The sequence below is a fragment of the Microcaecilia unicolor genome, unplaced genomic scaffold, assembly GCF_901765095.1.
Source record: "Microcaecilia unicolor unplaced genomic scaffold, aMicUni1.1, whole genome shotgun sequence".
In the NCBI taxonomy this organism is placed as follows: domain Eukaryota; kingdom Metazoa; phylum Chordata; class Amphibia; order Gymnophiona; family Siphonopidae; genus Microcaecilia; species Microcaecilia unicolor.
In genome coordinates, this window is record NW_021963568.1 from 674 (window position 1) to 14,881 (window position 14,208).

At 48.0% G+C, this 14,208-nt stretch overlaps 1 protein-coding gene across 1 annotated transcript in view; it reads right to left on the reverse strand.

The window, feature by feature from the left end:
• Window positions 1-7,798: 7,798 nt before the first annotated feature.
• Window positions 7,799-14,208, reverse strand: part of LOC115459429 (collagen alpha-1(II) chain-like) — a gene marked incomplete at both ends in the record, with an annotated part of 66,152 nt that continues 59,742 nt past the window's right edge. The window contains 2 exons of the mRNA XM_030189252.1: window positions 7,799-7,938; window positions 12,310-12,398. Coding sequence (XP_030045112.1) covers window positions 7,799-7,938; window positions 12,310-12,398 — 229 coding nt within the window. The remainder of the gene's footprint in view (window positions 7,939-12,309; window positions 12,399-14,208) is intronic.

Consider the following 14,208-nt stretch of genomic DNA (forward strand, 5'->3'; position numbering starts at 1 on the left):
GCCCAAGCTAACAAGTCATACACTAGAAACATACACAGAGCAATCTCAGGAGAACTAGTAAAGCTGTACACAGGCTAACAGCAAAGCTGTGCCCAAGCTAACAAGTCAACATAGAGACTCACACAGAGCAAACAATGTAGCAGTGTACAGAGCACTCTATATACCAGGGCCTTAGACGAAATGCAAAGGCCAGGGCTGCAGGCTCTAAGTGATTAATAAAGCCTTTCAACACCAGAGGCACAGCTGCAGCAATCTCCTTGCCTCCAAACAGAGGCTTGACACACAGAGAAGTCAGCCCACAGGAAGGAACAGCGGGAGCCATCTTGGATACTGGCATAGAGGAGTCGGCAGCCATCTTGGAAGAGGCATAGCCCACACAGGTGAGGTTCAGTAGGGCAATCAGCACACAGAGCCAGAGAGAAACTAAGACAGAGACAGACACAGAGACAAGCAGAAGCCAGCACAGCCACTGACTCCCAGAAACAGGGTAAGTATGAGGGTGGTCACGGCCACAGACGTGACAGCTGGTGGGGCCAGCATCACTGACAGCAAAGTAAAGAGAATTCAGGAGGGGGCCCAAGCCCACATTTTGGGAGTCAGTTTTTAAAGTAGCCATGGGGAGCCTACTTTAACAACCGGTTCCCAAAATTCTTAAAAACTTAACAAACGGCTCTCGCGAGCCCGTGAGCCCACTCCAGCACACCACTGCTTCCAGGTCAAGTACTTCAGATGGCAGGAATTCAGTGGCTCAAAAGGAGGCTTCATCAGCTGGGTGAGAATGACGTTGAGATCCCATGACACTGGTGGAGGTCTGACAGGGGGCTTTGACAAAACAAACCTCTCATGAAGCAAACAACGAAAGGCCTGTCCAGAGAGTAGCTTACCCTCTACATGTTGATGATAAGCACTATTGCGCTAAGATGAACTCTTACGGGGTTGTCTTGAGACCAGACTCTGACAAGTGTAGAAGCAGGGTCTGTGTAAGGACAAGAGCGAGGATCTAGGGCCTTGCTATCACACCAGACAGCAAACCTCCTCCATTTGAAAAGTAGCACCTCTTCGTGGAATTTTTCCTGGAAGCAAGCAAACCCGGGAGACACCCTCAGAGAGACCCAAGGAAGCGAATTCTATGCGCTCAACATCCAGGCTGTGAGTGCCAGAGACCGGAGGTTGGGATGCAGAAGCCGCCCCCCTCGTTCTGAGTTATGAGGGTTGGAAAACAGTCCAATCTCCACGTTCTTCGGAGGACAACTCCATAAGAAGAGGAAACCAAACCCTGATGCGGCCAGAAGGGAGCAATCAGAATCATGGTTCCACAGTCCTTGCTTGAGTTTCAGCAAAGTCTTCCCCACCAGACGTATGGGAGGATATGCGTACAAAAGGCCCCTCCCCCATGAAGGAGAAAGGCATCCGACGCTAGCCTGTCGTGGGCCTGAAGTCTGGAACAGAACTAAGGGGACCTTGTGATATGACCTGAGTGGCAAAAAGATCCACCGAGGGGGTGCCCCACTCTCGGAAGATCTTACATACGACGCCCGAGTTGAGCAACCACTCGTGAGCAGGCCGATCTTAGCAAGTGCGGGGCCCTGTGCAGACCAGTTTGGTGGGGCCCCATACTAGCCCCACCCCATTGATAAGATTATTCAATTTTTAGAAAATGTATTTATGAAATTTCAAATAAAGACAAATGAAGCTAAACTTGTACAGAAAAACTGATTGAAATAATAAGCACAATTATATCATGAAACCCCCCACTCCCCAGAAATTATTCAGTTCAAGGTCCACTACAATTAGTAGTTCCAATTCTCATAACAAAGGAGAATAAAGGAAAAATATTAATTAAGAAAAGATCCAGTACTTTCAAATTCCCCTATTACTCTGTAACCCATCAAACCAGAGGCAAACACAGAGATCCCCAACCCCAAGTGAGCCAAAAAAAGATGTAAGTTACCTCAAGAAGTCAGACTCAACATGCAACAATACTAGAAAAATTGAAACTTACCTGCAAAATATCACAGATGCACATTTCCAAAAGCTGACATATTCCAATTAATAAATTCTGAATTAAATACTTTTTTCGATCTTTATTGTCTGATCATTTAGTTTTTCTAGTCGCTTTGGTCCCAGTGTCTTCTATTTTATGCAGTGTCTTCTTTCCATTTGATATTTTTTCTTCTCACCATGTCCACCATCGTCATGTGGTCCTGTCCACCATCTGTATCCCTGTCCCTATCCTTTCTCCAGTTTCAGCATCTGTCTTCAAAGTGTTCTGATCCAGCCCTTAAATTCAGACATTTTCCCTCCATCCATATCCAGCTTTTCTCCTCACTCCCCTCCATCCATGTGCATCTACTTTCCTCCCCTCCCCTCCATCCATCCAGCATTTTCTCCTCTCTCCCTTCCCTCCATCCAAGTGCATCTCCTTACCTTTGTCTTTCCTTCCCTCCATTCCTGTCCAACATTTCTCCTCTCTTCCCTGCCCTCCACCCATCTATGTCCAGATTCTCCTCTCTTCCCTCCCCTCCATCTATCTACGTCCGCAACTCTCCTCTCCCCTGCCCTCCCTCCCCTCCATCCATCCATCCATGTCCAGCAACTCTCCTCTCTCCCCTGCCCTCTCCTCCATCCATATCTAGCAAATCTCTCCCCTGCCCCTCCAGCCATCCAATCCAGCAATTTTCCTCTCCCCTGCCCTCTCCTCCATGTCCAGTGATTTCTCCTCTTCCCTGCCCTCCCCTCCCTCCATGTCTGATTCTCCTTTGCCTCCTTGTCCACCCCTGCCATCCATGTCGACTTGCTCCAGCCCCCGAGTTTGAGGTGCAACCCAGCCCCGCCCTCATGAATCAGGAATCATAGACTGCCATCCCTGATTTCTCAAATCCCACATATGCATAACGGTCTATTTTTCAAGGCAACCTACCCCCCCCCCCCCCCAAATATGAAAACTAGTTCATTGTGCAGACTCAGATTTAAAGGCTTCCTTCCCCTTTTAGTGCAATAGAGGACTCAAAAAATGAAAAAGCAGTGTGGTACCTGGTAGCTGAGGACGATTTCGGGCTCCATGCTGCTCGCAGGTATGGCTCCCCCTGGCTTCTCTCCGCCTCTCTCGGTGCTTCGCCTCGTCGCCGCTCGCCTGTGCTTTTCCCGCTCCGCTCAGCCTTCCTTTGACTGGTGGCTCTCTGCTCTGTACAGCCCCGGTCCTCAGGCTCTGCTGGTTGCTCCGCTTCGCCTCCATCTCGTTCTCTCTTCCTCCTCTCTGCTTCCAAGCGCGCGGCTGCAGGGACCGGCACGAGCATTGCTGGGTCCGCGTCACCTGACTCCGCCCCCACCCGCCTCGCTCTGCTGCTACAGCTGCACCGCGTAGGGGGCGGAGGCAGAAAACACCAAAAATGGGCAAGAGGGTGCGCGAGGAAGAAGGTTGCACTGGCCTTGACTGAAGAGGCAAAGAGGATGCTCAGGTTCCGGCGATACAATCAGCTGTCGTCGCGCGATGCTGCTTCCAGTTCCAGGAAGGGAGATGCCATGGGAGGTGGCAGGAATGGAAAGGACGGAGGGCTGTCGGGGGGTTGGGCGTCGGTGCGGGAACGGAGTGGGATGGAGCGAAGAGGCAGAGTTTAGGCGCGCCGTGCGGTGCCCCCTTAGCACGAGGCCCTATGCTGCTGCCTCAGTCGCCTCGGCCTAAGACCGGCCCTGCTCGTGAGGTTGCATTATCCTGCTCAATCTGTTGGCCAGACTGTTGTTTACGCCTGCCAGATACGTGGCTTGGAGAAACATGCCGTAATGGCAAGCCCAAAACCACATCTGGACGGCTTCCCGACACAGGGGGCGAGATCCGGTGCCCCCCTGCTTGTTGATGTAGTACATGGCAACCTGATTGTCTGTCTGAATTTGGATAATTTGATTGGACAGCCGATCTCTGAAAGCCTTAGAGCATTCCACAACCGCTCGCAACTCCAGGAGATTGATCTGAAGACCTTTTTCCTGGAGGGACCAAACTCCTTGAGTGAAGCCCATCGGCATGAGCTCCCCACCCCAGGAGGGTTGCATCCATGGTCAGCATTTTGTGTGGCTGAGGAATTTGAAATGGACGTCCCAAGGTCAAATTGGATCAAACTGTCCACCAGCAAAGGGAATTGTGAAAATCATGGACAGCTGGATTGCATCCTCTAGATCCCCTGCAGCTTGATACCACTGGGAAGCTAGGGTTCATTGAGCTGATCTCATGTGAAGACGGGTCATGGGTGTCACATGGACTGTGGAGGCCATATGGCCTAGAAGTATCAACATCTGCCGAGCTGTGATCTGCTGAGACGCTCTGGCCATGGAAACTAGAGACAGAAGATTGTCTGCTCTCGCTCCTGGAAGATTGGCACGAGCCATCTGTGAGTCCAGCAGAGCTCCTATAAATTCCAGTTGCTGACAGGGAAAAGATGGGACTTGGGGTAATTTATAACAAACCCGAGTAGCTCCAGCAGTTGAAATAGTCATCTGCATGGACTATAGAGCTCCTGCCTCTGAGGTGTTCTTCACCAGCCATCGTCGAGATAAGGGAACACATGCACTCCCAGTCTGCATAGCGAAGCTGCAACTACTGCCAGGCATTTGTAAAGACCCTGGGCGCAGATGCCAGACCAAAGGGCAGCACACAATACTGGAAGTGCTGCGCTCCCAGACGGAATCGAAGATACCTCCTGTGAGCTGGAAGTATCGGGATGTGTGTATAGCATCCTTTAAGTTCAGAGAGCATAGCCAATCATTTTCCTGAATCATGGGAAGAAGGGTGCCCAGGGGAACCATCCTGAACTTTTCTCGGACTAGGAATTTGTTCAGGGCCCTTAGGTCTAGGATGGACACTCCCCCCCACCCCCCCATTTTCTTTTGCACAAGAAAGTACCTGGCGCTGAGAAGGGTGGAGAGTTTCCTCTGCATGTACCTGCCTATGCTGGAAATCTGAAGGACTGAGCTCCCGGTGGGCAATTTGGAGGTCTGGAGATCAAATCGAGGGAGTATCCTAACTGGATTATATGAAGAACCCACCGATCGGAGGTTATGAGAGGCCAACTTGGTGAAAAAATTTTAAACCTCCCCCCTGACTGGCAAGTCGTCCGGCACGGACACCGTTATAGCGGCTATGCTTAGCTGGAGCCAGTCAAAAAGCCCGTCCCTTGCTTTTGCTGGGGAGCCACAGGGGCCTGCCTTGGCGCACAGCTGTTGACGAGAAACGAGCGCACTGGTGATGAGCCTGAGAAGGATGTCGAAAAGGAGGATTGTACCTACGCTTGTTATAAGCATAGGAGCATTCTTCCTTCCCCGGAACAATCGTCTACCTGATGAGGTAGTAGCAGAAGGCGCCCGGCAGGAGAGATTGTCCATAGCGATTTCCCGCTGCGTGATCTGATCAACCACTTGCTCGACTTTCTCACCAAAAATATTACCCCCCGGCAAGGGACATCCGCAATCCGCTGCTGGACTCGATTATTCCAGGTCAGAGGGGAAGGGGAAAATGGGACTTGATATACCACCTTTTTGAGGTTTTTTTGCAACTACATTTAAAGAGGCGATTTACATATACTTATTTTGTACCAGGGGCAATGGAGTGTCAAGTGACTTTCCCAGAGTCACAAGGAGCTGCAGTGAGAATTGAACTCAGTTCCCCAAGATCAAAGTCCACTGCACTAACCACTAGGCTACTCCTCCACTCCATGAGAGTCTGTGCATCACTATACCTTGGGCAGCGGTTCTGGATGCAACATCAAAAGAACCTTCTGCTCAGTGTGCTGCTGCGGCTAGGAAAGCGAATAGAATGTTGGGTATTAGGAAAGGTATGGAAAACAGGTGTGAAGATGTTATAATGCCGTTGTATCGCTCCATGGTGCGACCGCACTTTGAGTATTGTGTTCAATTCTGGTCGCCGCATCTCAAGAAAGATATAGTAAATTGGAAAAGGTGCAGCGAAGGGCAACTAAAATGATAGCGGGATGGGACGACTACCTATGAAGAAAGACTAAAGGCTAGGGCTTTTCAGCTTGGAGAAGAGACACTGAGGGAAGACATGATAGAGGTATATAAAAATGAGTGGAGTGGAACAGGTGGATGTGAAGCGTCTGTTCACGCATTCCAAAAATACTAGGACTAGGGGCATGCGATGAAACTACAGTGTAGTAAATTTAAAACAAATCAGAGAAAATGTTTCTTCACCCAACGCATAATTAAACTCTGGAATTCGTTGCCGGAGAACATGGTGAAGGCGGTTTAGCAGAGTTTAAAAAGGGATTAGACGGTTTCCTAAAGGACAAGTCCATAAACCACTACTTAATGGACTTGGGAAAAATCCACAATTCCAGGAATAACATGTATAGAATGTTTATACGTTTGGGAAGCTTGCCAGGTGCCCTTGGCCTGGATTGGCCGCTGTCATGGCAGGATGCTGGGCTCGATGGACCCTTGGTCTTTTCCCATTGTGGCATTACTTATGTACCACTGGACAGGAATTTACGAACGCCTTCTGCTGCCTGACTACCTCCTGAAAAGGCTTGGCCTGCTCCGGAGGGAGTTTATCAACCAAGTCCGCCAGTTGCTTCACCGTGCTCCTCAAGTGAATGCTTGTGTAGAGCTGGTAGATTGATTTTGGCCACGAGCATAGAGGCCTGATATACCTTTCTCCCAAGAGTCCAGGGTCTAGATTCTCTTCCCGGGGTGCCGAGGCAAAGTCCCTAGAACTCATGGCTCTCTTGAGAGCGGAATCCACAACCATAGAGTCGTGACGTAACTGCGACTTCATCAGCTTACTTAGTGTTTCATCCAGTTCCGCATAAGTGTCTCCTTGAGCACATTATGCAAAGGAACAGTGGATGACTCCTTAGGTGGCGAAGGACAGTCAAGGACCTCGCATCTCAGTCCTGGCTCATCCTCAGATACCACAGGAAGGAAATAGCCACAGACATTTCCCGGACAAATGAAGAGAAAGAAGACTCTCCGGGGGAGAAAGCTTTCTTTCTGGTGAAGGAGTAGGATCAGAGGGAAGACCGACCACAAGACTCCTCAGAAGAGAAATACCTGGTATCCTCCCCTTCATCCCACGAGGCATCCTCATCGGTATCAGACAAGAGTTCCTTAACTGCAGTCCGAAACCGGGCCCGTCTCGACACCATGTCCTCGATGGCGATGTCGAGAAGTCGACTTCCATGCCAGCGGCATTGAAGCTCCCTCCAGCGATGTTGACGGGGTCAACCTGGGTGGCAGCCGATGCCGCAGGCAGCACCGACGTCGGAGACCTCACCACAGGCATAGAGCCAGCTGCCACTTCCATCGACGTACGGAGGGCGCAAGCACCCCAGTACTGGAGCAGACTGACGCAGCAACCCCTTCAGAAGACCTTAAGAATGGCTCAATGCACTCATCTAGAGTCGCTGTCGAGCAAGGCTGCGGAGTTGGTGCAAGAATCGACATCAGAATCTATGGAGGTCGAGGAGGCAGTACTGGGCTGCCCGAAGACCTCTTGAATGGAGGTGAGCGGTCCTCCCGCGTCGCGCTTCACGGGTCCCGAATCCTTCGACGCCCCGGAGCTCCGGCACCATGCTTGGCAGGAGACCAATGACGATGCTTCTTCGCCTTCGCTCGATGCACGTCATCGGTACTCCTCGGTACCGACGAGGAGGATGTGGAATCCACACGCCTCCTCGGGTCGGTCCGAGAGTGGTCGTCCCGGGGGCCTGTACAGCAGGAGACTTCGAGGCAGGTGGAGACCCACTCGACGGCTCACTGCTCCCAGCATGTGGTGGCTCTGGACAGCCATTACCTGCGCTCCTGAAGTTGATGCCATCTTCGATGCCAATATCGATGACGCCAACCTCAGTACCGATGTTGAGGTTGATGCCGAGGAACCGGTCGAAGCTCAGAAAAGATGGTCCTGAAGAGCTTTCTCGACGCTTGTGTCCGCTTTTTAAGGCTAAGACACAACTTACATGCATCTGGGCCACGGTTGGGCCCAAGGCACTGAAGACACCACGCGTGGGGATCGGTACATGAGATCGACCGGTTGCATCAAGAACACTTCTTGAAGTCGCTGGGAGTCCTCGATGACATGGACGGAAAATAGCGGCGGTGAAGTCAAAATTCGCGATTGTGCCAAATAAAAGGGCACAAAAATGAGAAAGCGCATACGCCAAACTAAGAATAAAGGATTTTTTTTTTTTTAGTTTTGAAGGCAGGATAAAAGAAATAAACAGGATAAAAGAAGACTCTGGGCCTGAAGAGAGAACCGACAAAGCAGCCACTCTCCACCGTGGAAAAAGAAAAACTGAGCAGGGACTCTCATGCTATGGGCGGGAAGACGACCGCTCATGCACGGTGGCACGCACCAGTGGCGTAGCCAGACAACCAATTTGGGTGGGCCTGAGCACAAAGTGGGTGGGCACAAATTTTTCTCTCTCCCCCCTCTCCCCCAGCACTTCCCAACTCAAAATATAAATACTTTAGCTGATGAGGATCCCCAATCTCCATCAGCTGGGGACCTCCACCAGAGATGGCCAGAACTCCTCCCCGCAGAGCCCAGCAGGCAGTAGCAACTCCTCGACCCACTGATGCCAGCACTGCATACATGCTTAGTTGTCAGTGGCTCCAGGATGCTGCCCCCATCTGCCAAGCTCAGCGGAAGGCAGCTCCGGCCAGCCCTGGAACAGATCCCCAGCTGGCAGGGCTTGGGGATCCCCACTAGCCACAGCAAGGGTCAGGGCTGCTGTTAACCATGCTGGTGACCTGGGCAGAAAATAAAGAAGCCCCTCCCCCAATTCCCTCTCCTCTCCAATCTCTTCATCTGCCGTTACAGTCACACTGACAGACCCTCACAAATTACAGAACAAGGATCACAAATTAGAAATAAAATAAGTAGACAAAATTGAACTGGGAACCTCAGCATGCACTGCAACACTGGAGAAAAAAAAACCCCAAAAGCACATTTCCTTTTCTACTTAACACAATAAAAAGACATCCACTATGCACATTTCCCAAAGCTAACATATTCATTTAAAACATTCAAAATAAAATGATTTTCTACCTTTATTGTCTGGACATTTTATTTTTCCATCATGTTGGTTCCAATTTCTCTTTCCCACTTTCCTGTCTGTCTTCTGCTAATTCTTCAAGCGGCTGTCCATTTGTCTTTTTTCTCCTGTAATTTCATTTCCTCACTACACCTGCCTCTGAAATATTGATCTTTCCATTTTAGCTCTTTCCTTTCTTTCTTTTTCTTTTCTGCCTCTGTACACTCAAATTTCATCCTCTTTCTAAATCTTTTCCTTCTTTTTACTTTTCAGATATCTATCACATTTCCATTTCCTTTCACCCACTAGCTCTCCATTCCCCATCTCTCTCCTTCCTAGCCTATTATTCCTTCCATCTTCAATCTACGCACCATTACCATATTTCTACCCCTGTAATCACTGTTCTCTCATCATTATTCCTTGTCATCTCCACTCCCTGGGCCCCATGCTTTCCACCATTCCCAGTGTCTCCCTCCCTCCACCCTTCCAGCCCAGCATCTGTTCCCTCTTTCTCCCACCTCACCCTCTAGCCTGATATCTCCCTATCCCTTTTACCTCCCACCACCAGCATCTTCCTGTCCCATCTCTCTCCCCTCCCCCATTGTTCAGCATTTTTCCCTTTCTCTTCCCTACCATCCATTGTTCATCTTCTCTCCCTGGATCCATTTCCCTCTTTCTCCCCTCCCCTGCTTGTGCATCTCCTTTCCTCTCCTCTCCTCCACCTTCATGTCCAACTTTTCTCCCTCTCCCTGCCTTGAGCCCCTGGTCTAACATCTCACTCCCCCACCACCACCACCACCCACTCATCTCTCCATCCTTCCTTCCTTCCTTCCCCTCCTCAATGCCATGTTCAACATTTCCCCTTCATCTCTCCCTCCTTTCCTTCCACTTCCATATCCAACACTTTTTTCTCTCTGGTCCTTTACCAGTCCTATGCAGCCTTCCTCTCCTCACCCCACCCATATCCAACAATTCTCCTCTCTTTCCCCTTGCAGCATCTGTCCATCCCCCCCCCCCCCATCGAACAATTATTCCTCCACCCCACCCACCTAGCACTACCCTGTCTCACTCCCTCATCCCAACAATGCCCTGTCTCTCTCTCTCTCCCTGACCCCTCAAGCCACCTACCAGCATGCTGTAAGTTTTTTTCTCCTTCCCCCCAGCCACCCGCTGACCTGCACCTATTTCCCCTCTCCCCCCTGCCAGCCACCCGCTGACATGCTGCACATTCTCCCCCCCCCCCCCCCCCCGCCAGCCACCCGCTGACATGCTGCACCATTTCCCCTCTACCCTGCCGCCAGCCACCCGCCACGGTTTTTTTACCTCCAGCCACCCGGTCCAGCTCTTCACGTCTGCAACAGCGCCACGTCCATCAACACGCTGCTGCTACACGACTGCTTCCTTCCAGGCTGACCTCACCTTCTCCAATACTCTTTCTGAAGAGGCGGGGCCAGCGCAGAGGAAGCACTCATAGCAGCGTGCGTGCTGGAGGGTGCTGCGCAGCTCAAGCTAGCACTGCTGCCGGATTCGGAAGGGGATGACAGGAGGGAACAAAACTTGCGGCGCTCCGGCTGGACTGGAGAGGAGGGAAAGCTGAAATCGTGGTTTGGTTCTGTATGAGGTGCATTCTTTGCTGGGTGGGCCGAGCCCAAAGTAGGTGGGCCCTGGCGCGCACCGCGCGCTGGAAGGCTCTGGCAAAACTTTGTTTATTTTTGCTGTGAAAATTGCTGTTCCTGGCCGCAGTGAATGTCAACCCATCAGTGAGAAACAAACAGCCTGCTTGTCCTCGAACAGATTATTAACACCAAACTCATTGAAAGACTCTGTTGAAATTACTAAACAAGATTTCTCACAGAAAATTGTGTGTTTACAAAAGGAAGTGAACATACTAATGAATTAAAGTTGCTGTGATAAAGACAATGTGGATATTAGGAGAAAACTGAAAATATTGAAAATCCTAATAGAAGATTGAACCTGCGCTTGCTTAATTTCCCCAATATATGGGATGTCTCCCCAAGATTTATTGCTAGATTTCTTAAAGAAAATTTAAAATATCCTCAAGAAGCGATTCCACCATTAGAAAAATTTAATTTATACCTAACACGATAAGAAAAATAGAAGAGGTAACAAAGGTTCAATCTGGACATGAACTGGATGTGGGAAATATAACAGCGATTTTGGAACAGTCAATAGAAAATGCCACTGAAAGAGCGACTTTGTTGGTAACTTTTCTTTTTCAACAGGATTTAAACGCAGTAATGAGACTTTACTTTAAAACAACAGACCACAATTTTGGAGAAAAAATATGGCTGTATCCAGATGTAACAAAGTGACTCAACAAAAGCGAAAGCAGTTTCTTTCAATGAGGTTAAAAACACGGAATTGGAGGTTCCTTTTTTGTTAGGTATCCATGTAATGTATTGTGAGGTTTAATAGTACTAAATATGTTTTTTATGTTCCAGATCAGCTAAGTTGTTCCTAGATTCAAACAACGATAGAGATAATAAATAGGATTGAGATTGCGGTGTCACTATTTTCCTTTAAATTTATTGAAATTGTTAAAGTAAAGGTATCTTCACTTATTCTAATCCCCCCAACTTTGAGGTCTAAGGAAGCCATTGACGTATAATGTAAATGGAATATGTAAAATGTTTTCTTTTTTGGCTGTTTTTCACTTAACAGTGTATTTCTGTTTAAGTTTAATTTAAACTAATAAAAATTATGAAATATAAACACCAAACTCCTTATGAACAAATGGGGGCTATGGAAGGGAGATATGTTTTTTCTATCTGTGCTGCTCTTGAGGGGGGTGGGTTTGTCCACTGACTGAATGGCCATCTATCCTGGGCCAACAAATGTGGTACTATCCTATTTGATAGGGGAAACTCTGATTTACAGATGTTCAGCCATAATCCCATATATTTATTTATTTATATTTATTTATTTCTTGGATTTATATCCCACTTTAATAACAAAGTGGGTTACTGTATACTGTGTACTGCAGGAAGAGCTGTAGGACAAATCAAAGATCAATCCTCCATAAAACATTCACAAATAAAAACTTTTTAAAAGTTTCTTAATTGAAATTTCCCAGAAACAATCACAAAAACTAGGGAGATGATTCCACGGATCTGCCCCTGTAGTTTCATTCCAAAAACCCATGCATGCAGGAGAAGTGTTCCTTTTCTCTGTTTCCAGAAAGAAGTCCCTAGCACTAACTTGTCCAGAATCATGCTTTACAGCGCTATACTAGAACTTACTTTAGGACCATCTGTGCCAGGTGTGCCGGGCAACCACGAGGGCCCTGGAGACCTTGAGAACCAGGAGAACCACGCTCACGGGGAAACCACGCTCACCCTGGAATAAAGGGAAAGAGACGGAAGATCAACTTTGGAACATCTGGGTCAGTAGAAAGATCATGAGCAGAACCTCTCGATCAACATCTGGTACAGTATAAGAATTAGACCATGGCTTGTAACATCTAGGAAGTGAGCAGAGTATATGTAAGGGCATGAATATTTTATATAGTACAGTTTCCAGAAGGTGCCATGAATTGAATCATTTGGCATCAGATTCAGAGTATAGGTCACTGAATGGATAGATCAGGGATAGAAAAAAAAATAAAAAAAATTACATATATACAGACATATACATACATATATATATATACACCACACACAAATATATATATATATATATATATATATATATATATATATATATTAATATATTAAAGAGTGTCCACTGCAATTTATCTCACTTGTTCTTGAAGCAACCAAGAAAAAATTATTTAAAATGTGTCAGGCCCTCCCCACCACTACACCACTAAATGTTTTTTTTTTTAAAGGTTCCTCCCATATTCAGGGCTGAACCCTCCACCCCAGTATTATAGCCAGATGGCAATGTTTGGGTGGGTCTACTGGAAAAATGGATGGGCATGAAATGTCCTCTCTGCCCTCCCACTCTGTGCCCTTCCCTGCCTCTGCCCCTCCCCCTCCATGTCTCCAGCTCAACTTAAAATATAATGCCTGATTCTGTGTGTGGTGCTGGTATCAATGGCTTAGGAACAAGGCAACACACACCAAGCTTGGAAGCAGGGAGTAATGCACATATTCAACTGGGGATCCCAGCAGATATTAAGTGTAGCCTGAGCCCAAAGCGGGTGGACCCTGCCTATAGGCCCATCCATGGCTATGCCAGTGTTCCACCCCCCCCCCCCCTCCCCAGGTGCCTTATCTCACACCATGTAAGCTCGCCCAGAGATGGTGGTGGTAGAAACAAAATAAAAAAACTAGGGCTTGTACCGAATATTCGTATTTGATTTCATCTGGCCACAAATAGTGCCCCAAATACATTATTCATTTTTGGCCGAATAGTGATTTAAATTCAAATACAAATAATCCGGGGCTCTACTGTGCTAAATCCTACTGAAATAAACACTTGATCTCTGATTTCATGTTGTTTCTTTTATTATTTGCTATGTTTAAAGCTCAATGCCCATTATTCATATTCGGACAAATAATATTTTTCATTACAGTGCACTCCATTTAAGTGCACATCAGATAAGCGCATGCTCTGTTTAACTGCATGCCGTACTTCAATCCCGTTTTTGGCACCATCAATTTCTATGGGGGCAAACTTCGGTTTAGCGCACCACTGATAAGTGCAAGATTCGCTTAATGCATGGTTCAAGGCCACTCCTCTGCAGGAAAGACTCCGCATAAGTGCGCGCATGGAATATGGAAGCCGATTGGCGCGTGACAACCAACGAGATTTCAAATTGAATGCCTCTAACTGCCACAAGCAGAATAAGTGAAAGAATGTTGTTAGAGCGTACACCGGGGTCGTTGTCGCGGCGGAACTGTAAGACTTCAACACTGGCTGAACAAATAGAGTTCTTAAAAAATTAGAAAACAAACAAAGTCAAGCATCTATTGCTAAAGAATATGGTGTCAATCCCATTCAAATTTCACGTGTCTTGAAGCAGAAAGACCAGCTTCTGGAAGACTGGCAAAACAATACAATCCACAACGGAAACGAAAACGGGCGGGAAAAGCTGAGGAGGTAGAAGATGCTCTTCTTCGGTGGTTTCTCCAGTCAGGAGCAGACAGTTTCCTGATGGAACACTTGCATTCAAACATGCTGAAACTACTGGTAAACATCGAAG